At 33.3% G+C, this 23,870-nt stretch overlaps 2 protein-coding genes across 3 annotated transcripts; one reads left to right on the top strand and one right to left on the bottom strand.

Annotated features, from left to right (window-relative positions):
* Positions 1-10,392: 10,392 nt before the first annotated feature.
* LOC110663947 (nucleoside diphosphate kinase B) lies at positions 10,393-12,876 on the bottom strand. Its single transcript, XM_021823451.2, has 4 exons — positions 12,612-12,876; positions 12,290-12,338; positions 11,288-11,519; positions 10,393-10,728 (listed from the first exon to the last, which is right to left on the bottom strand). Exons 1-4 carry the CDS (start codon positions 12,660-12,662, stop codon positions 10,614-10,616), a joined length of 447 nt encoding a protein of 148 aa, XP_021679143.1. The 5' UTR covers positions 12,663-12,876; the 3' UTR covers positions 10,393-10,613.
* A 6,187-nt stretch (positions 12,877-19,063) lies between these two features.
* Positions 19,064-22,530, top strand: LOC110663945 (probable WRKY transcription factor 12). 2 transcript variants are annotated; one of them, XM_021823450.2, is made up of 4 exons: positions 19,064-19,619; positions 19,764-19,837; positions 20,205-20,369; positions 22,262-22,530. In XM_021823450.2, the coding sequence occupies exons 1-4, from the start codon at positions 19,404-19,406 to the stop codon at positions 22,419-22,421; spliced, it is 615 nt and encodes a 204-aa protein (XP_021679142.1). In that variant the 5' UTR covers positions 19,064-19,403; the 3' UTR covers positions 22,422-22,530. The 2 variants fall into 2 exon arrangements, with proteins under 2 accessions (XP_021679142.1, XP_021679141.1); XM_021823449.2 differs by having other exon boundaries at positions 22,259-22,530.
* Positions 22,531-23,870: the final 1,340 nt, after the last annotated feature.

The following is a 23,870-nucleotide window of genomic DNA, read 5'->3' as shown; positions in this document are numbered from 1 at the left end:
AAATAATTTAATATTTTTATAAATATTTACAATTAATTAATTATGCAATTTACCATATAAAAATATTTTATAATATTATTTTTTAATTTGATTTTAGGTTAATATTTAAAAGATTTATGTTTACTTTATCTTAATTTCCTTTGGTTTTTTTTAATGTAAGAAAAAATTAATAACATATAATTATGTTACTTTATTTTGAAAATATTTAAACCCTAATTAAGTTGAATAATTTTATTTTATTTATACAAGTTGATATTGTATATAGTTTTTGTGTTTATGAAACATCCTCAATTTTTTAAATAATTATTTTATGCAGGAATTGACTGGTTTAACAAGCCCAATAGGGGTATTGTGTAGTTGTTGTGTTATGGGTCTGAGATCTTTTAGATTGAAAAGAGTTAGTTAAGTTATTTTACAACTTAGGTAGGTCCTAGATAAAGGAAAAATTTTGTCAGATTTTCGGCATAAACGTAGGGTGTCTTAGGTTCTTTAGTTTTTTATTTTGAGTTAATATTGATAAATTACTTGAATATGATTGTTTAGGTGATCTGAGTCAACCTTCTTCATCTTCTCAGCCGCCTCAGTGATATTTGGATAATCTGTAAGTAGATATTGATTTTATTTATAATTTCAATATTATTATTATATATTCAAGGCATGCTCATGCATTCACTTATAAATAAATAAATAAATAAATAAATAAATATATATATATAAATAAATAAATAAATAAATATATAAATATATATATATATATATATATATATATATATATATATATATATATATATATATATATGTAGTTAAATATTAGGCACGCCCTTATGTTGTATATTTTATTGGTAAAATTATTGTGGATGTCGCCTTAAGGTAATTTGAAGCTCTGTGTGTGTGTGGTGTGGATATAGATATGGGTAGGACGGGTAGTCGTAGCTTGAGCTTGACTCGCTTGGACCCGATCCTTATATGTAGATAAGTTCGGATAAGTACTGCTTTGAGTTGATATCGCTGACCCCCACACTTGGATTATTAAGAGAAAATCCGGCTTGAATTGACCTCACTCGCAGGTATTAGAATTAAGAGAGCTGTATAGGGGATCGAGTTCCATATGTATATATGTTAATGTAACACACGGATGTGTGAGTGTTTCAAATTATCTTTTGTGCGAATATTATTTGAATTGTTTGAAATTATGTGTGTATGTTGCATTTCATACATAGGAATGCATTAGGTTTAGATAGTTATAAAAATTATTTTTAAAGTCAATATCTTACTTTATAAGTCGAACGCTCATTCCTATTCAACTATTTTTCCTCGGGTGACAAGTGAACTTGTTGAAAAAAACCTGCTTTCTTTTCTCGCAGGTTAAACCAGAAAAGTTCAGTTTACTTTTATTATCTTTTGTCAAATTTTATAACTCCGCATATACCAGTAGATGTGTTATTTTTTATATGAGGTTGTAATAATTTAATTTTCTAGAGTTGTAAACTTAATTATGAGAGATTACTTGGGTGTATGTCATATTTATTTCTATGGATGGAGGGAGCTGCGCTCCCAAATGTTTATTTATCCTTTTTGAGGATTGTGAGGGTGAGCTAAGCTACCCATAATATTGATATTATGTGTTACAGGTTGGGCGAGTTAGTACTCCCCGTTGGATAGTCTAAATTATAGTCGAACTCTGTCCATTTATTTTTTTAAAATTGGACTATTTTTATGGGCTTTATGTTTGGGATTGAAATTATTAGGCTTACTACGGGCTTCAGGGGCCTTATACTGACTCAAGTCCTAGTGCCGATTAGGCCTAGAAATCGGATTGTGATAAAGTTGTTATCAAAGCTTAGGCTCTAAATTCATGGGAAAGTGTACATCTAGAATTTTTAAGAAAAAAAAAGTGAGTATATTTTTATTATCTTTTGTGAAATTTTATAACTCCGCATGTACCAGTAGTGTATTATCCTTATTTGATATTGTATTAACTAAACTTTTGGAGTTGTAACATTATTTATGTGGAAATATTTAGATGCATGAGATATTCATTCCTTTGTATGAGGGAGCTAAGCTCCCATTTGATTATTTATCTGCTTTGAGGATTGTGAGAGTGAGCTGAGCTCCCCATATTGTTGTTTTATTGGTTTACAGGTCGGGTGAGTTAAGACTTCCCATTAGACAGTCCAATTTATGGTTGAATTTTGTCTATTTGATTTCTTGAAATTAGACTATATTTATGGGCTTTATGATTAGACTAGAAATATTTAGACTTACTACAGGCTTCAGGGGCCTTATGCTGACCAAAGTCTTAGTGTCGGTCTGGCTTAAAAAATGGGCTGTGACAAAGTTAGTATTAGATCTTAGGCTTTAGATTCAAAGGAAAGTGTACATCTAGGATTTAAAAAAAAAAAGGAGTCTTTTTAGGAAGTCACATGGGAAGTATAGGGTTCATATTCGTCCTTATTTTGTTATTCTTGCATCTAGTTTCTACCTTGTGTGCTTATGTGTGTTTATGATTGTACAGTTATTTGTAGTTTGTTATTTTGCTTTGTAGGCTAATATAATTAGATTTCAGGAAATATGCATAGAGGAAGGAGAACTGCCACGGCATAAGAGCCAAAAGTGCCGAATGACGTATCAGCACAGAATGAGGTGTTGACTCATAGAAAGCGTGGCAAAAGACCCAGACCTACTCAGGTGGAAGAGCAGCCACTGCTAGACAAGCAGCCATATATGGCCCAAGGTCTTGCCGATCTAATGGCAGCTACCCTTGCAGGACTGCAGAGGACCATAAATATGATGACCCAATATATGACACACCCTCCACAGCAGCCTCCAGTATAAAGGGTCGAGCCATGCAAATAGATAATAAATTTTAAGAAGTTAGTGCTCGGGGTATATGACAACACAGGGGATGCATACAAGTTTTTGGATTCTTGCAAATAGGCTGAGGTGGAGTTATAGTTGACAAAAAGAAGATTGATTGAATGTGTACAACATATTTTAGGGCTTGTGCTAAGACAATGGATGATTGAGTATGTGTTCCCTCGAATTGAAGGGCTATCTTGGGCACAGTTTTTAGAGCTGCTTATAAATAGATTTGTGCTAGAGAGCTTCAGGGATCAGAAACAGTGGGCTTTTAAAGCTTTAAAACAAAATAGGGGATCAGTAGATGAGTATGCAACCGAGTTTCTTGAACTTAGTAGATATGCTCCAACTGTTGTGGCCATAGAGAATATGAAGGTGAAGAGATTTCTGAAGGGGCTGGATAGAAGGCATGCAAACTTAACTATGCTGCCAGACCAGCCTTTTGATGTAATAGTAGAGAGGGCCCGACAAATAGAAATCAGTGACACAGGTGATGATGGAGATAGACCAAAGAAGAATAAAGCTGAAGGGTCATCTGGTACACCTTATATGAGTACAATGGGTGGAGGCAGCCAAAGTAACTACGATGGCAGAACCAGAGGCAATAAGAAAGGGGGCCTTAAACACAAATCTAGGAGGTTCAGAGCAGGGTATGGCTCTAGCAGTTGGCAAAGCTCGGGTCTGGTTCGGGATCCTTTTTTTACATCATGTACTCAATGTGGACGAGTACATTCAGGATCCTGCTAGGTGAGTATAGGAGAATGCTTCAGGTGTGGTCAGTCGGGTCACTTTGCTAGGAAATGCCCTATGTTCAAGGAGCATTAAATGGGGTCCTAGGGTTCTGTAGCCAATGTATCCCGCCAATTATTCCTTGGTAATTCTAGCATGGCGAGTAGCCAGTTTGGTGGCCAATAGGGTCGTGGACATGGGGGATGTAGTTTTGGAGGCAGATTTGGTGGAAGAAGCCAATTTTAGGATTCTGCATCATAGGGTAGAGGACAGGCTCGAGTTTTTACTTTGACACATTAGGATGCTCAAACTTCAAATGCAGTAGTAGCAGGTATTCTCATAGTCTGTTTTTTGAGGCACGTGTTTTAATAGACCCAGGTGCTACGCATTCGTTTGTTTTCCCTGTGTTTGTCTTGAGATTGGGTAGGAATCTTATGGCTTTAGAGCATCCTCTGTCTGTAGCCACTCCTCTTAGTGATGCTATAGATGTGGCTATGGTTTTTCCTGACAGTCCAGTGTTAGCAAAAAGAAAGATCCTCCCGGCAGATTTAGTTCCGTTACCGGTAATGGACTTTGATGTGATTTTGGGCATGGATTGATTGAATTCTACGTTGCCAACGGATAGAGGATTGAATTCTACATAAATATTGTGTCGGGTACAATCCCCATTTCTATGCCACCCTGCAGGATGGCACCAGCGGAGCTAAAAACATTGAAAGAATAGCTGCAAGAGCTTTTGGATAACGGTTTTATCTGGCCTAGTACATCACTTTGGGGTGCTTCTGTTTTATTTATAAGGAAGAAAGATGGGTCATTGAGGTTATGCATTGACTATAGACAACTGAACAAGGTAACAATTAAAAATAAATATTTGTTCTCTCGGATTGATGACCTATTTGATCAATTACAAAGAGCAAGATACTTCTCTAAAATAGATCTATGGTCAGGCTATCATTAGTTGAGGATAAGGAGTGAGGATGTGCCAAAAACAGTATTCAAAACTAGTTATGGTCATTATGAGTTCTTGGTGATGTCATTTAAACTCACTAATACACCAGCAGCCTTTATGGATCTAATGAATAGGGTGTTTAGACTATTCCTGGATCACTTTGTTATTGTTTTTATAGATGACATTTTGGTATATTCTCGGACTGAAGAAGAACATGTTTGGCATTTAAGGATGGTGTTACAGACCTTAAGGGAGCATCAGCTGTATGCTAAGTTTTCGAAGTGTGAGTTCTGATTGGAAAGCATTCCATTCTTGGGACATGTAGTCTCTAATAAAGGTATTCAAGTGGATCCCAAGAAGATTGAAGCAGTAATTGATTGGCTTAGGCCTACTACAGTCACCGAGGTGTGAAGTTTTCTAAGCTTAGCAGGTTATTACAAACGCTTTGTACAAAACTTCTCCAGAATAGCAGGTCCTTAGACAAGATTGACATGAAAGAATATCACATTTTTCTGGTCAGATGAGTGTGAGGAAAGCTTCCAGAAGCTTAAGGACTGTTTAACTACAATTCTTGTGTTGACTTTGCCTGTGAGTGGAGAAGGATATACGGTGTACTGCGATGGTTCTAGAGTTGGGTTGGGGTGTGTCTTAATATAACATGGTAAAGTGGTGACTTATGCTTCAAGGCAGTTAAAGGAGCACGAACAGAACTACCCCACTCATGATTTGAAAATGACGGCTGTAATCTTTGCATTAAAAATTTGGAGGCAATATCTATATTGTAAAATGTGTAAGATATACACTGACCATAAAAACTTAAAGTATATCTTTCAACAGAGGGGTTTAAATTTGAGGCAGAGGAGATGGATGGAGTTTCTAAAAGACTATGACTGCACTATTTAGTTTCACCCTAGTAAAGCAAATGTTGTGGCATATGCTTTGAGTAGGAAGTCTTCTGGTAGCTTGGCACATATAACAACAAAGAGAGACCATTGATATAGGAGTTGCATGAGCTAATGGATCAGGATTTGATTTTGGATATAACTACTTCGAGTGCACTTTTGTCATATTTCAGAGTACGGCTGGATTTGCGGGACAGAATTAGAGTTTTTCAGCATAGGGACCCATAATTAATACAGATTATGGAAACGGTACTGCAAGAAGAATTTTGAATTTGGGTTTAATAGAGACGATACCCTTATGCAAGGCTTCAGGGTATGTGTGCTAGATATGGACAACCTAATAAATAAAATTATGCAAGAGGCACACTATACACCTTACAGTGTTCACCCAAGATGTACAAAGATATACCATGATGTGAAGGATAGGTACTGGAGGAATGGTATGAAGGAAGACATAGCAGACTTTGTGTCTAAGTGCCTAACTTGTTAGAAAGTAAAGTTTGATCATCATAGGCCGTCAAAGAAGTTGTAGGGCATCCTCATCCCTGAGTGAAAGTGGGAAATGATCACCATAGACTTTTTGACTAAGTTGCCTCATACTACCCAAGGGTCTGATTCTATATGAGTGATTGTGCACTGTTTGACCAAGTCAGCTCACTTTTTGCCTGTACGGACAGTGTGCAAGGTTGTACATCCATGAGATTGTCAAATTGTATGGGATTTCTGCTTTAATAATATATGACAGAGCGCCCCCATTCACTTCTCAGTTCTGGAGGAAACTTTAGGAAGCACTTAGCACACAACTGAATTTTAGTACGACTTTCCACCCACAGATAGACGGACAATCTGAAAGGACAATTCAGATATTAAAGGATATACTTCGCATATATGTCATAGATTTTAGAGGTCAATGGGATGATCAACTACTATTAGTGGAGTTTACTTATAATAACAGCTATCATTCCAGTATTGGAATGACACCCTATGAGGCATTATATGACAGAAAGTGTAGGTCCCCTCTGTGTTGGACAGAAGTTGGAAAAGCGAGCGTACATGATTTAAATCTGATACAGTACACTTCAGAGATGGTTCCTTTGATCGATAAATGTTTAAAGACAACTTTCAGTAAGCAGAAGAGTTACACAGATCCAAGGAGGAAAGATGTAAAATTTACAGTGGGTGATTATGTATTCTTAAAGGTCTCTCCTATGAAAGGGGTTATGATATTTGGAAAGAAAGGTAAGTTGGCACCGCGTTACATAGTACCTTTTAAGATTACAGACAGAGTGGGAGCAGCTGCTTATTGGTTGGAGTTGCCATCAAACCTTTCTCACGTCCACCAAGTGTTCCATATTTCCATGCTTAGAAAATATGTTTTTGACCCTTCTCAAGTGCTGTAACCAAACACAGTGGAGTTAAATGAGAACTTGACTTTTGAGGAATAACCAGTGGCCAAAGTGGATTATCAGATGAGGCAACTTCAGTCAAAATAGATCTCTATGGTTAAAGCCCTGTGGAGAAGTCAATCTGTAAAGGAATGCGCCTAGAAGTCAGAGTCGGATATGCGCAACAAGTATCCATACTTGTTTAGTGCATAACTCAGTGTATTTGTTCTACCTTGTATAAAAATTCAAGGATGAATTTTCTTTACAGAGAGAAGAATGTAACATCCTGAATTTGTTAAATAATTATTTTATGCAGGAATCGACGAGTTTGGCAAGCCCAGGAGAGGCATTGTGTAGTTGTTGTATTGTGAACCTGAGACCTTTTGGATTGAGAAGTGTTAGTTGAGTTATTTTGCTGGTTGAATAGGTCCTACATAGAGGAAAAACTCTGCCAGATTTTTGGCATAAACGTAGGGTGTCTTAGGCTCTTTAGTTCTTTGTTTTGAGTTAATATTGATAAATTTCTTGAATCTGATTATTTAGGTGATCTGAGTCAACCTTCCTCATTTTCTCTACCGCCTCAGTGACATTTGAATAATTTGTGAGTAGATATTGATTTTATTTATAATTTTAATATTATTATTATATATGCGAGGCATGTTCATGCATTCACTTATAAATATATATATGTAGTTAAATGCAAGGCACACCCTTATGTTGCATATTTTATTGGTAAAATTGTTATGAATGTTGCCTTAATGTAATTTGGAGCTCTGTGTGTGTGTTGGCATGCTTGTGGTGTGGATATGGATATGGGTAGGATGGGTAGTTGCGATTGGACCTTGATTCGCTGGGACTCAATCCTTATATGTGGATTAGTCGGGGTGAGTACGACTTTGAGTTGATCTCGCTGACCCCTGCACTTAGATTATTAAGAAAAAGTCTGACTTGAGTTGACCTCGCTAACAAGTATTGAAATCAAGAGAGTTGTATAGGGGATCAGTTCCCATATGCATATATGTTTATGTGACACAGAGATGTGTAAGTGCTCCAAATTATCTTTTGTGCGAATATTATTGAATTGTTTGAAATTATGAGTGTATATTGCATTTCTTACACAAGAATGCATTAGGTTTAGATAGTTATAGAAATTATATTTAAAGTCAATATATTACTCAATTAGTCGAACGCTCACTTCTGTTCAACTATTTTTCCTCAGGTGATTGGTGGACTTGTTGAAAATAACCTATTTTCTTTTTCTCACAGGTTAAAAAAAAAAAAGTTCAATTTGCTTTTATTATCTTTTGTTAAATTTTATAACTCTGCATGTACCAGTAGTTTATTATCCTTATCTGGAGTTGTATTAACTAAACTTTTGGAGTTGTAACCTTATTTATGTGGAAATGTTTAGATGCATGAGATATTCATTCCTTTTGATGAGGGAGCTGAGCTCCCATTTGATTATTTATCTGCTTTGAGAATTGCGAGGGTGAGCTGAGCTCCCCATATTGTTGTTTTATTATTTACAGGTCGAGTGAGTTAAGACTCGCCGTTGGATAGTCCAATTTATTGTTGGACTCTGTTTGTTTGACTTCTTGAAATTGGACTATATTTATAGGTTTTATGGTTGGGCTAAAAATAGTTAGTTTTACTACGGATTTCGGGGGCCTTATGCTGATCCAAGTCCTAGTATTAGTCTAGTCCAGAAAATGGATCGTGACAGTTTATTTCTTAAATTGCTAAAATAATATATCTAATCTTAATTATTAATAAGTACATTATGTATTAAAATTATTTATATATTAAATTAAAGTTTAAATATTTTTTGAGATTAATTAAAATTGAGGGATATGTGTGGTATATATATAAAAGTTGAGAGACAAAATATTTAGACATAAGTTAATATGGAAATACGTAATAGGAAAAAGGGGATAAAATAACTATAATGGATGCGTCAGAGGGACATCAAGTGATTGATATTATACATCTAAGATAAAAAATTCTTGTTTCAGAAGGCAAATTTATCAAACTTAATCAACCATTAATGAGTAACGTTAATGTGGGTGGGTTTGGCTCAAACTTCCTTCTTGTATGTGTGCTCCTCTAGAAGCACGCACTAAAATAAGAGATAAAAATTTATTAATAGTATACTCGATCAAACGAGTGATTTTCTCACCTACTATGGATTTCATACTGCCTCCTATAAACTGAAAATCTATAACCTCAATTGTTTTAGGAATGCCGTTTAGTTGACGTATACCTGTTTGAACAGCTTCAATTAATTCTATCTTTCTTTAATAAGAATCAAATGGAAAAAGCTTTTATTAATATAGGAATTTTTGAACTCAAGAATTAAGAATAATAAGTTCTTCATTATTTAGAATAGAATAGAATAACTCCTTAGAATAACAAAACAGATTATATTTATCAAAAAGTGTAAAATTGCACTTCATTGTACATCTTGCTCAATTATAGATTTTCAATACGAAAATTTGTAAATGGTTATAAGAATTTTAATAATATTTAAATTATAATTCAATGATAATTCTGATATATTGAATGATCTTATTAATACAATTAACTAAATTGAGGGACCTGAGTGATATTGACCCTCAGTTTGCTTGACCTTTCAACGCAGAAGTCCTTCCAGGATGAAGGTGATCGGTCAGTTTGGGAATGCCCATTCGCTGGAGCTGGTGTCAACATCACGTTCATGCTCGTTCAGATGCTTGATCTCGAAACAGGTTATTTCTTGAAACACAGAAGCTCATTTATTTTACTCATATCCACAACTCTATTTGGGTTTACAAATGTCTATTCAAAATTTCTGTTCCTTCTGTTGCTGAATCTGTTCCATTGTAATTAATTATTCTTTTTCAAATTCTATCTTTGACTCTAATGATTGCGTTTGGATCCTTTAGAAGAGGGAAAACATGTGTTTTATTTACAAGGTCAAGACTGCAGTAACCTCACAAGATCTTGTAGATCATGCTGCAGGTAGGTTGGATTGTTTGCATATTGCCTATCGTAAGGCCCAGCTTTCCCGTTGCATGCCTTCTCTTTTTCCGGTCCGTTGTGCTGGATTATCTTAATTTTATGGCAACTGTGTTATTAGTTTGGCTTCACCAGTAGACATGGAATGGTATTTCTCATTGCTGATGTGTACCATGCCAAATCGAAATTTAGCTCAGGTATAACACAAATTTTGGCTAGACTAAATCGTTTCGGATTAATTAACCAATACTGAATTTCGGTGGAAAACAATTCCAGGGAAAAGTACATTGCAATTCAACTCTCCAATTTGGGGGAAATAGTTGAAAGACCATACTTCTTTAGATCCTCAAATTTCAAATAAACGATCAAAATTCTATTAAAGCATAAAATTTTCAGCAATCGCACGCTCCTCTTAATCCTAAAGCTCAAAAGGTTAATAATGATAAACCTCTTGTCTTCCAACTTCAATGCATGGCATGAATTATGAATATGCCCTGCTTTTCATTACCAATTATTTCAAATCATCAGTCAACCAACACATTCAACACTTAACACTGCTTCGAAAAAAAAAAAAAAAAAAAAGGAGAATAAGTTGGTTCAATTGACACCAAAAGTTGCTACTCTGAAAGACAAGCATAAATGCATAGAGATAATAAGTGTTTCTCAGATGATGCTCTAGCTTAGTTCTAAACACAGTACAAGTCAGAACTCAGCAAGTTCACAAATGACGAGCAAACATAAAAAATTAGACAGCTGAAATAACTAGGAGCAAACAAGAGCTCCAATGCTGAAGGTCTACTCGTAGATCCACGGGTGAAGGCTGCTTGACCAGCTAACAGGGCCTTCAGGGAACCAAAGTGCAATTTCCTTCCTTGCACTCTCAACCGAGTCACTTCCATGAATAACGTTTCTGCAGCGGATAATTAATTTCCCAAATCAGGTACACGTGCCAGTTCAAGAGAATAGAAGCAGCCGAAGGGAAAAATGTGAGTCTTTTAAAGGCCAAAAAGAAAGAATTTAAAGTCAAAAGACCTGCCACCTCAGCCATTACCTTTGAAATGGATTTCTAATAGATCAAACTGCCAGCATTTTGACAACGGCAAATTTCGTATTTGGAAAAGTAAAACATGCATTTAGCAAGTTTTACAATTGACTAAACAGAAAACAGTAAATTTATGGCATCCATACAAGGGTATCACAATTCACAAATTCCAAACGAGTAAAAACTGTAGACACCATCAAGACTTAGGACAACCTAACAGGATTCAACAATTAATGACAGACCAACCCTTGAAATCACCCCAAATAGATAACCTAACAACATAAAGTTGTTTGATTTATCCACAAATGTCCTAACCATAATTATCCATGAGTGACAACCACATGCCTTAAAAAAAAAAAAGTAACAAAGAAATCCACGAATCAGTTGGGTAGCAAATCAATTAACAGCAGACAAGAAAACAACTTGCCTTCCAATGTCAATTGCATAGTCACCACGGATGGTTCCAGGTGCAGAGTCAGCAGGGTTGGTAGCTCCAATAATCTTGCGGCCAGTGGTTACTACATTCTTACCCTCCCAAACCATAGCAACAACAGGGCCAGAGATAATGTACTCAACAAGTCCGTTGAAGAAAGGCTTTGCTGACAGGTCTGCATAGTGCCTCTCAGCAAACAAGCGCTCCACAGTGATTAGCTTCAAACCTAAATCGAACAGAAATAAAAAAAGGTTTTAGCTATTCCCAGTAGAAAGGGACAGGAGCAATGATTATACGGCATGATTTTTATTCTTAACATGTTTGAAAAGATGGTATGGTACAAAATGTTTTAATAACATTCTCTTTGGGTAGATAGTATTGTATGGCAAAATAAATATAAAGATTATTAAAATACTCTTTATATGGCTTTAAATGGTTTTAAAATATTTATTTAAATAAAATATTAATTTATAAATAATGTTGTTATTATAATAATAATAATTAAAGACACATTATTTTTTTAATTAATCACAAAATATGCCTTATAAATATATAACATTAAAGCTATATAATTAGAATTTTATATATTTTACATGGATAAAATGTGAAAACAAAAATTCTAAACCATATTTGGAAAACTATGGTAAAACACCCCAAACTAACATTTGTTAGGACCAATCTTCCTAAAAATGTAGAGCAACCATAACATATAACATGAAACCATCCCAAATCATATTCCAAACATAGTGTCAAAGTAAATTAAGGTTGACAAATTTTGCTTAAGTCAATAAATTGGATGGCCCCGCTAAAGGCAAAAGATGAACGCCAGGCCAGGAGGATTGCAAAGGAAAAATAGATGAGAATCTAGCATAACCAATTTAAAAATTTTAACAAAAAAACAATAATCAGAACAATAGCAACATTAGAGGAATATCACAGAACCAAAATCAGAGCTCTGAAGACAAATGAAACTAAATATAACAAAAAGTTAGTTACCCTTGAGAGAGAAACCCTTCTTCTCAAATCTGCCGATGATCTCACCAACCTGAAATGAACGCATGAAGATAAATCTTTCAGTATATTGACCTTCATGGTTCCAACCAGTATATTTTTGGCCTTGTATAATCCGACTAACCCATGTTTGATCTAGATATAAGATATATGAAGATTTCATTTATGAAATTGAAAACCCACTAAACCAAATTCAGCTTCAGTGAGTATGTATAAAGAAAATAAACATTAAAAATGGAAAGGCCACGAACTGAATCATAAGGAAATGAAAACGTAATCAGAAATAAAGAGAGGTGTAGAAACTTACAAGACCTCTCTGGACCCCATCAGGCTTGATCATTATGAAGGTTTGCTCCATTTCTTTTCTGGTACTTTTGGTTTTGACCGACACTCGAGAATGCGCACAGGTGAGCAACGAAGGAGAGAACGCAAGGCGTGAGAGAGAGAGAGAGAGTTTTATATGTACGAAGGAACCCTAATTGCAATAAGAATATTCGATTAGGTGTCGACGTTTTATTTGCTAATATTCTTTTTCTTTTTCATCCTTTGATTGCGTTATTCTGAGGCAGCCCTTTTCAAGACTCACCCAATAAAAAGCTCGTTTAAATTGGGCTCTACTTATTAACCATTGAATTGGGTTTGGGTGTTTGATGGATGGGTTTATGTTTTTCCAACTAAATAAATAAACTTCATTATGAATGGGCCTAGTGCTCCATGTCCATTGTCAATTACATCCAAATCCAATAGACAAGGAAGTGAAATTAGAAACGTAAAAACAAAAGAGAATGATTTGTTCAAGTCCCATTTTTAATTCTGTAATTGCAATTTACATGCCAACTCGATCAAATCTGATGGAATCACATTTACTATTTTAACAAAAATTAGGAACAATTATACATCGTATTCCTATCATATTACATTAACTAAAAAAGCCATAATCTTTTTGAATTGTGATTCCATATAGAATATTTTACGTGAAATAACGTTTCACTATTGATAATAGATTAATAAGTCAGCCTTTGAATAAACGACACGTGTAAGCATATAAAGTATTCGTACATATATAATTAGGAAAATTAGTAAATGTAATGCAAGAGAGCATACGACTAGGAAAGAAGTCGGAGGTCTCTTAGGAATCGACATACGAGCCCTCGAAACCACAATGGACCTACCCTAGGAGAATTTGGACTCTCTTTATGTCGAAGAAATATAAACCTACACAGCAATTCCTTAATTCTAGTTCACGTGTCACTAGTCATTTTGAACTTAAGACAGGTGTCAACCAACTCTCATTACAAAGCAGCCTTATAGTTCTATAACCATGGATGATCAAAAGTCCCGCCACGACAACCTCAACTCATATTACAGGAATTTATCAATGAATTGCATAATCAACGTGTCGATGAGATATGTGGACTTGGGACTTGATATCTTCCATCTTACCTACTTCACCATGAACCATTCGAGAAGGCAAGAATCAAAGGTTCAAAACTATATAATCCTGGATTCATGTTAATTTTTGACTTGTTTCAGCCCTAGAACTTTTTGTTGGAAGGTTGGTGCGCACACCTTCTCAGGGCATACCAGTCGGGTATGGAGTCTACTATGCCTATTTGACCGATTAATATATTTCCCTATTGGACTCCAAGTACCAAAACTATTATTTTAGTGGTTAAAATAATTCACTTGCTGAGACTTTACACGTGTCAGGCAACCCTTGGCTCCTAAAGCTATAAATACGGGTCATCTTCCAATGGATGGATTAAATTTTACCTAGTCCTCATTATATTCCAATAGAATCCTCCCTAAACAAAGCTACTCCAAAATAAGGAAATAGTAAAGTGATCATATTAAGTTAAAGTTTGCTTATTCATTTCCATTGACCCAAATCTTTAAGGCACTTGTCAACACCTCATATATCTATCATTTCTTGAGTTATCAACTATATAATTACTCCTCTACTATCATCTTTTTGGGAAACTCAATCATGAGAATATATATAGATTTTCATTTTTTTATTTTACTATATTAAAAAAATACATATATAAAAATGTTAAAAGTATATATTGCTCATTTATTTATATTTTCCCCAGCTGCTAAATCAAACTTTAATAAAAGTTTAATGAACTAAAAAGAACAAAAATTTTGACCTGAATTGCGAGACAAATGAACACAGGCAGTCCGCTAGAACTTGAAAGCTGAAAGAAGATATGCGTATATATATAATGTTTGGGAAATTAAGTTGGTGAGGATTGTGAAGTCTCAACTGTAGAAAACAATCCCCTTGAGCATCCAAATTGACAAAAGTATATAAGTAGAATTGGAGGTCTTATTGAGAAATAGTGGGATCCACCAAATATCTGATGCCTCACTCTACCATCATGAAATTTGGAAGATTATAGAAGTTGATTGGGAGGTCATGATTATTGCATGGAATTCAGCACATATACTGCCTTTTTCTCTCTTATTGCTTTAAATTATAATCTTTTTGGAGGAGAGATTATTCATTACACTTTTGAACTTCATTTTTAGAAATGATGAACATGTCGGGTCCGTGGCTAAGCTTTCTTTCTTTTTTTTTTTTTTTTTTCCTCTCTTGTTTGCCCAGTACTCGATGCATCTATGGTATGGTATGGGTCCTATACATTATCTCCTCACTTTCAAATCCTCGTTACTTCACTTCATGCATATGCATATACCTAAACACTTAATAATACACGAGTTAATTAATTCTTGATAACCCATTACGTCTTTACCCCAAGAACAAAAGAAACTAAACAGTGACTCTTGTGTCATCATGCCCCAAGGGGACACGCCCACTGACAGCTGAAGAATAAGGCCTTTCTCGTTCAGCCCTTCAAATTTCAGATCTTAATAGAATGCAAGAGAGGACAATTAGTCTCTTCTTTTTTTTTTCCCCTTAATGTCAGGGGAGCTTGTGCACAACTAGAAGACTGAACCTTAACGATGGAGGAATAGGGATTAAATAAAAAAAAAAAAAGAAAAGTAAAGAGAAATTATAGTAGTAGATAGCTATATGTTATAGGGAGGCACACAGCACGTGCCAACTCTTTGTATGTATGGGTATATATGTAGACCAGTCATATATATCTGATTGTTGAGCTGACATGTTTTGCAATTATTATTAGGTACATAAGCAGTCACTTAAATTTGTCACCCATATGCATTTCTTTAGTTTTGTACAATATATGCAAGATAATGATGTTCATTAGATAAGAATCACTAACTGATGAGGATTAATTAAGATGCTAATCCAATTATTTGCTGATGTTGAAGCCTCATCAAACCACATTATGGTAATGAATTCTGATAATCTTGAAATATTTAAGATGTCTTACTCTTAAGTTCTTGGAATTTACTTTATAGCCGGATTTGGGTTTGTTTGGAAACACCTGAAAAGAAAAAGAAGAATAACAACACTCTGATACCAATGTGAGAAAGTCCAAACATGAGCAGCACTCTGCTATACATGATTGTGTTGATTAGACTATAAATAGGAGTACAGATAGAGTTTGTTGTAGTGATTATCTACATATGCGATATGGTACTACAATAGTTATCCTTATCAAAGAGGACATCGAGGGATTGGAATTTTAATTAAGCTTGTGGGATTCAGTATTGTTGTGAAAATTCAGCCATTTCTTTTAGGTTGCATGTATGTACTAGTAGTACCACATTATCTTCACTTGAAAATTAGTGATAAAGCTCTCCAAAGGTCATTATGTAGAAGCGCTATTTGTGCTAATATTCTCGTAAATTTATCTTCATGTATGAGATCCTCACTTTTACATGATGATTCATATTTTTATTTTATTTTTCATTTCTTTTGATTGTTCAAAGAAATAGTTGAAATCTCAAACCTACTTATTATAATTATCTTTTGATTAACCTCAAGTGCACAACCTGGCCCGATTTATGTGAAGAGTGTTGTTGAAGTCCAATTAGTTCCCACTCCTTGGAAAAATTATCCATGGATGATCATATTTGGTTAGTTAAAATTCTTGTAAGCATATGTCCCCCCTTAAACAGACTTATAATGTACATATTTCACATTTTTATGCGCACTGAATACTATCCCTTTTCAGTTCATCTTATTAGTTTTCATTCATTTATCTTTTTTCAATCTTTTCATAAATACATCATGACTGGGTTAAAGTTCATGTAATATATATATATATATATATATATATATATATATATATATATATATTCTCTTTTGTCAGCTCAAAAGGTTCACAGGTATATAGCTAGCTTTCCTGAGATCTTCAGTTACTAATTTGCTAGTTATACTATATGGGAGATTGATCGAATTCAAAATTTTCGGCGGAAGTCTGTTGAGCTGAATGAGAAATCTTTTTGAAATTAGATGTCTTGTTTCATTTTTCAAATTAGCAGCCTATAAAGATTTGGTTCAACCGACCAAATAAAAGAAATCTTATCCCACAAATCAGAAAATGATGTCTTGAGAGGAAATTTAGTTTGTTAATTATGAAGTGTTATATCTCGTTTCTTCAAGAACAATGAGTTAAATTATAGTTTATCTCGTAGGGTCCTCTTCGCTGTGTATAAGTGAGCCAGATGTAGCACATTACGTAGAAGAAGGAGCTTCAAACTTTTTCATGAAGATTAGAATTAAGGATTATTCCTTTAGATATGGTAAGTAATTAATGTTAGAATAAAAGCATATCTTGTTGGGGGGTGTTTGTTGATGTTGCTGTTACTTGTTGGTATTGTGGGGGCAGTTGGGGGGGTATTTTCACAGAGAGAGACTGGGATGAAGTAACAGGTGAGAGTGAGTGGAGGAGGAGGGATGCTTGCTTATGATAGTTTTCAATACATCTCTCTTCTTTTGCAGGAAAGGGCATATATGAATGTATGGAATTCCATTTGGCAGGGTTTGAAAGGTCCTTTCTTTCTATCTTTCAACTTGTGTTGACATTTTGACATACAGATGGAAGTTTTAATGTACCCCACCACTTTTACTTGTTCATTTCCATTTCCTTCACATTTTACTAACTTCTTCTTTAGATTTATTTCAACAAATACCACCCCCATTATCACAACAACAACAAACATGATCAGTGAACCTTTTTACCCATTTTTAGTTTCTATATTTCAAATTATGGAATTGAAAATAACTCAATTTGATAAATTTAAAAAAAAAAAAAACCCTATTTTGGAAGATAATTAAAGATTATGCTATCTTCAATATCATACAATTATGACAATTAACGCCAGAGATTAATTTCCAACACATTGGAATCTCCACTGCACAAAGAACCAGGCCATGCCCACATAAAACCCTAATTCATTAAGGCTGCTATATATACTATTGCTATAAATATAAAGAGTTGATCTAGAATTTAATCAAGTTAAACTAGAGTTTTCTAATCTTCCAAGATGGACAAAACAGACGGTTAAACTGAAAGTTAAAAATTTCAAAAGTTAGTTTTGTTTCATGGAGTAGTGATCACAAATAATTGCAACTACTGCGAAACAAACGTCATGCTTATAATACACATGTGTTTAAGATTTGAAGAGATAAAAAAGAATAGTTTCTTAATTAATGATCCTAATCCAGGTATCGTAGACGTACAAGAAAAGTAGTCGATGAGAATGGATGGGTGTGTGTGTGTGTGCGTGTGTGTGTGTGTGGGGTTGGTCATCAATTTCGGTTAGACAACGAAGGAAAGCAATTTAAGCACATCACCAGCCATGCGTCTACTCTCCATATCCCAACGTCATGCTTCATTGGAATTTCATGTTTTGCGTGTTAAGGTGGCATTATAAAATTAATTAATGCTCCATGAAAAAAACATTTTGACGTTGGAAACTTAATTGACCAAATTAACCGCTGTAATAATTAATGCTAAATATTTTACAACACAATTATTCATTTTAATTTTTAATTTTTTATGCATAAAATAAATTATTAATTTCATAATTTTGGGCTTAAAAATATACTATTATATTCTATTTATAAATATATATATATATATAAATCCATCTTTAAGTCTTAATAATCCAACGTTTTTAATCCACTCTCTCTCATTAATTAAAGTTTCAATTAAATAAAGAGTCAACGTACACTTTTCCCACCAATATGCAAGAAAATGTGAAGGGGAAAAAAGTGAATTGTAGACCTAAATGTGTGCAAAACATGTTAGACCAATCAACAAAGAATAATGCCTTATTGCAATTTTTTTTTCTAGTAAGTTTTTTTTTTTTTTTCAATTCCGGAAGAACTCAAAAATTATTCTATGACGTGAGGTAAGTTTATCGAAGTCTTGATGGTATGTTAATGAGTTTTAAGTCAGTAATATTAAAATCACATTTATAAATATAAAATTTTGAATTTAAAGCATAATTAAAAATATAAATTTAATACTTGTGTCTTAAAAAAACTTGCGGATGGAAAAGGTAAATAATCCTTAGTAAATAGCATATAACATTGCCCTAAACGTCTCCCATGAAATTAAGGTAAGTTTTTTTCCAATTTTATGAACATGATCTATTATAATTTTTTAGTTAATTTTAATGAGTACATAATTAAAAAAGAAACTTTTTTCTAAAAGAAGTTAAAGAATGAATTAACAATTAAAATTGAATAGTTCATAAATCATGGGTAGACGAAATATATATAGAAGTTCAGAGGTAAGTTTTACTATTTATGCATTCAAGTCCTTTATCTTTAGCTTATATATATATATATATATATTAAAAAAGTCCTTTATTTCTAGTAGAGAACAAAATATTCCCTTAATTATTTGGGGCTACTTTGCACTAGTATGTATGTTAGCGTGTGGGAGAGAAAGAGAGAGAGAGAGAGCAGAGGAGTGGCTGTGGAAGTCTTATTTTCTTGAGGAAATACTGAGAAGATGAGAAGGAATAATTTTCTCGAAACATTCCATTCGACATTTACTTGTTGACCGGACTAGAGTCTGCAGCGTGTGCAACACAAGCGCAGTTCTTTCTACAGCGGCAGGACCAATTGCTTTGCTGCTGACGCATGCACCGAAGCCATTAAGAAGGAGAAGAAGGAGGAGCAGCAGCTGAAGAAGATCGAGCACTTGAAAGAATGGAAGGAGGAGAAAGAGAAGTTCCAAATTACGAGCTACAGGTCTCCTTCTCCACACCACAAGCAATCCATGAGATGGGTTTTGTACAATTTGAAGAAAACCATGTTTTGAGCTTTTTGGCTCCCTCGCATTCACACCACTCTTCTCATATTTCTCAACCTCTCACTACCACAACCACCAATACCCACATGGGATTTAGTAGTCACAACGACCAGGTTAGTTTAGATTCTTCAAAAAATTCTAATAAAACACAAATTAGGGTAGTTTTGTACACTAAGATTCTGTTACTTTTCCTGGTATTTGTTTATGGACTCCCTGGTCAATCTTTTGTATTTTATTCTTGTTATGGAAAAATTTAGGTGGGAACATTGGATCCAAAGGCTACTATTGAAGAGAACTACACTGTTAGTGCTAACGATGGCAACAATTCTTGGTATTCTTCTTCTCCTTTCTCTCTCTCTCTTTTTGTGGGGCTTCTCTCTCTCCCAGCTCCTCTTTCTCTCTCAAAACATGCACGGACACAGCAATATCCGAGAAAATATTCTTCAGGTATAAGTTCAACAGAGTTTAAGGAGATCTACCCACATGTGGAAGAGTGGCTTCTGCTCATACCCCGTGAATCCTTTCTCTTTCTGTTGCTGTGAGAGGAAGAAAGTGCTTCACTCATAAAAGTCTTGATATACATTGATACTCAGATCCACCAGTCCATCAACAGATCTATCTTTTTTATGTATCCAATCTCTGTTCACTTTTCAATTTTCCCTAATCTCCAAAGCCTGAGGATTTGAAATTTTTGATAGGTGGAGGAGCTCATCATCTTCAGAAAAAAGCAAGGTTAAAGTTAGGAGAAAACTTAGAGAACCAAGATTCTGTTTTCAAACTAGAAGTGATGTGGATGTGCTTGATGATGGTTACAAGTGGAGAAAATATGGCCAGAAAGTAGTCAAGAATAGTCTTCATCCAAGGTAAACATTTCATTTCGTTCCAGATATAAATAGTTATCGTTTCTGTGGGATGTAGTTTTGATCAGATTTCATGCCGTATTTTGATAATTTAGCCCTAATGATCTTCTTCGTTTAATAAAAAAAGTGGTTTCATATCAAAGTACGAGCTTACTGCAGCTCAACTCTATAATGACAATAAAATAATGACATTGATACTTCATAACAAAATCACAAACTCTTCGAAGCAATGATGCATAATAATGTCATTCAAAACTATCAGCAAGTGGAAGAGAATATTAAAGTACAGTGTGTCAGCCATTTTCAGGTTTATATATATAACTGTCACAAGGAACAGTTATATATATATATATATATATATATATATATATATCCCTTTAAAAAATAAGCAAGTTTGAAGTTTCTCTTAGAAAATTAATTTTCTTTTGCACTTATGCACCCATGCTCACTTTTGTTCTTAAACCCTCTATAATTTCATAGAATTAATTTAATTACATGACATATTCACACACAAATTATCATTCAACTATCTGGAACTACTAGCCATTTCCATAACTTAGATTTCTTAAAAGAACTGAAAATCTACGTTTAGGAAACTTATTCTAAAATATCTCGGAACACTTTTCTTAAGTTATGTTCATGTTTTAATTAATTATAAGAGGCTCTAGCTCTAGAAGTATAATACCCTTATTCCATACGGAAGATAAAGATTCATGCATTCTATATGTACTACAATTTGAGTGGTCTACAACTCCTACTTTGGAGTAGTCCACATGTACCATACAAATCATATTTGTTTTTATTTTTTATAAGGAAAATTTTTATTAATTAGGAAATTTAGGAAAAACTTAGTATGGGAACATCCGACTAATCCAAGCCAATAGGCCAACTTTAGTATACCAAAACTAGGACATATCATGTTAAGTGAAAAAACTTGAAAAAGACAAAACAAATAATCCAAGAGCAAAATTAAGAACAAGCCAAAAGGGTCTAAAAAAATTGATGCAAATAGATCACAAACCTGAATAAAGCTAAATGAAATACAACTGAACATAGTTGACCTACAACCTGAACAAAATGAAATGAAAACAGCTGCATAAATACTTAAAAATCTCATGAAAGATAGGACCATTATCAGCAAGACAGATGCGCATCAAATACTAAAGAGGGATAGATGCACATCAAATACAAAAGAAGGGGATACAAATCATATTTATTTAAATGTTGCTTCTGCATCTCAATTGCTGTATTGAATGTTGTTAATTAGCTAATTTAATTAAGCTATACTAGACTACATATATGGTAGCTTACAAGAGGAGTTAAAGGTCTGCTGATATAAAGAGAGAATTTGAAGTTAATTTGAATAATTTTTCATTGGTTTTATAAATAAATCAGGGCTGCTAGAGTCAAAGAGGCAAAATGTTAAATATATAATTGTGTATGTTCACAGAGAAAGCTTCGAGCAATTAATTTTGCACTTGAGTACAACTGCTTTCAGGGTGAATCATATAATGAATACTGAAAGAAAGTTTGATAGTGTATATACCTTGATATTAATTATGGATCCAAAGATTGATAAGAGTTTTGATAAGGTCTATCATGTTAGTTTGTTGTTGTAGTAACCTATCCTGATCTCTTGTAACCACGTGATATAAGTATAGTCCTACTGTAATGCAACACCAATGTTCAGGTTGGCTTGATCACGTACTTGCATACTGCATATTGAGCAGTTTTAGAAAGACTTAGATTTAGCTATTAATTCTCTGTAGGCAGAATACATCATATTGTTCAGCTATCATTCTAGACACCCTTTTTCTTTTTCATTACGAATATTCATAAATTTCCTAGAAAATAACATTGAAAAGCTCATTTTTTGGAGTGATGATTGGCAGAAGTTACTATCGGTGTACCCACAATAACTGTCGAGTGAAAAAGAGAGTGGAACGATTATCTGAGGATTGTCGAATGGTGATAACAACCTATGAAGGTAGACACAACCACTCTCCATGTGATGACTCAAATTCATCTGAACATGAATGCTTTACCTCTTTCTAGCTAATAGTTGAATTATTAGACTAGAAAAAACAATGTTGTAATTAGCATAATTAATGTATCAGCTTGGGACAATATTTGTCTTAATGAGTTTAGTAGCTTCTTTTTTTTCTTCTCTTTTTTTTTTTTTCCTCTTCATCTTAATTTAGGGAAAAATCAGTTGGGAAAAGCCAAAATGCTAAGTATCATAATATATACATATATTTAAATTAAGTTATAAAAAAAAAATCTGTTTCTTGTTTGTTTGTGACAAAAAAATGAATTCATCATCTTACAAATCATGCATGAGAAATTTGTGTTCTCTAATTTTAATGTCAAATGGAACCTAAAATATTGTTTGATTCAATTTTATAATAAAATTCATTTCATTTGTAAATAAATTTTATAATAAAATTTATTTATAATTGAATTTCTTTATTTAATATATTTTATATTAAATATAAAATTTATTTCAAATGAAATGAATTTTATGTTTAAAATAAATAAAATAAAATAAAATGATATATATAGTAAAAAGATAATTTTATCACTTAAAATATATATAAATTTAAATTTAAAATTTAATTATAAATTTTATTAATTTCGATAAAATTTAATTTAATTATAATAAATTTTATAAAATTAATTATTAAAAATTTAAAATAAATTTTTATTTAAATTAAATATTAAAATTTTAAACTTATAAATAAATCTCACAAAATTTTATAAAATTTATTTATACTTAATATTATCTTAATAAATATTCATATTAAAAAAAATCACACACATAACAGTATTAGGGACAAGTGCAGCCATAGATTTTATTTTTTCTCGTTTAATTAGGCTCAGATCTGAATGACGGCAGCAAGTACCTGTCCTTTTGGCCTCCTCACTTACCATCGCTGGATAAGAGGAATAGGTAATGACAGGAATAAGAGAGAAAACCGATTATGGTTTCTGGTTTTTGTTGTTTTGGGAATTTTGGAGGCGTTGTACTCTTTCATACATTGCCAGTTTTTTCCACGAATGAATAATTAATAAGATAGATAAAGCGGTCATACCAATACTATATCAAAATATTACATGAAATAATAAAATAATAAAAATAAATAAATATAAAATTAAAAAAAATAATTAGCAGAATAAATTAAATTACATGCGAGACCAAGTGCGAATAATTAGTCATGCTGAAGAGCCAAGGCTATATGTATATTCTAAATTATATATCAAACAAAATCAGAAAAGAGAGGATTCTACAATTTCTAAAAATAAAAATATGAAAAGCCTATTTAGAGTAAAGAAATTCTATAAAATTTTATGAAATTCATTTTTAAATTTAAAATTTTGTGTTTAAAAGTATATATATATATATATAAATATATATCAATTTTCTGGTTTGAATTTTACAGAATTAAATATAATTATCACAACTTCTATCAAAATGGGTGAAATTTTTAAATAAATTCTACAAAA

This window comes from Hevea brasiliensis, chromosome 9 (genome assembly GCF_030052815.1).
Source record: "Hevea brasiliensis isolate MT/VB/25A 57/8 chromosome 9, ASM3005281v1, whole genome shotgun sequence".
Lineage (NCBI taxonomy): Eukaryota > Viridiplantae > Streptophyta > Magnoliopsida > Malpighiales > Euphorbiaceae > Hevea > Hevea brasiliensis.
This window is presented reverse-complemented; position numbering and strand designations above follow the sequence as displayed.

What these genes read in the sequence shown, in the direction of transcription:
- LOC110663947 (XM_021823451.2), bottom strand. Translation starts at nt 12,662, where the DNA reads ATGGAGCAAACCTTCATAATGATCAAGCCTGATGGGGTCCAGAGAGGT. An exon ending in ATGGGGTCCAGAGAGGTCTT is followed by an intron (nt 12,339 to 12,611) that starts GTAAGTTTCTAC and finishes CGTTCATTTCAG; the next exon opens with GTTGGTGAGATCATCGGCAG. An exon ending in TATGCAATTGACATTGGAAG is followed by an intron (nt 10,729 to 11,287) that starts GCAAGTTGTTTT and finishes TATCCGCTGCAG; the next exon opens with AAACGTTATTCATGGAAGTG.
- LOC110663945 (XM_021823449.2), top strand. Translation starts at nt 19,404, where the DNA reads ATGGAAGGAGGAGAAAGAGAAGTTCCAAATTACGAGCTACAGGTCTCC. An exon ending in AACGATGGCAACAATTCTTG is followed by an intron (nt 19,838 to 20,204) that starts GTATTCTTCTTC and finishes AATTTTTGATAG; the next exon opens with GTGGAGGAGCTCATCATCTT. An exon ending in AAGAATAGTCTTCATCCAAG is followed by an intron (nt 20,370 to 22,258) that starts GTAAACATTTCA and finishes GATGATTGGCAG; the next exon opens with AAGTTACTATCGGTGTACCC.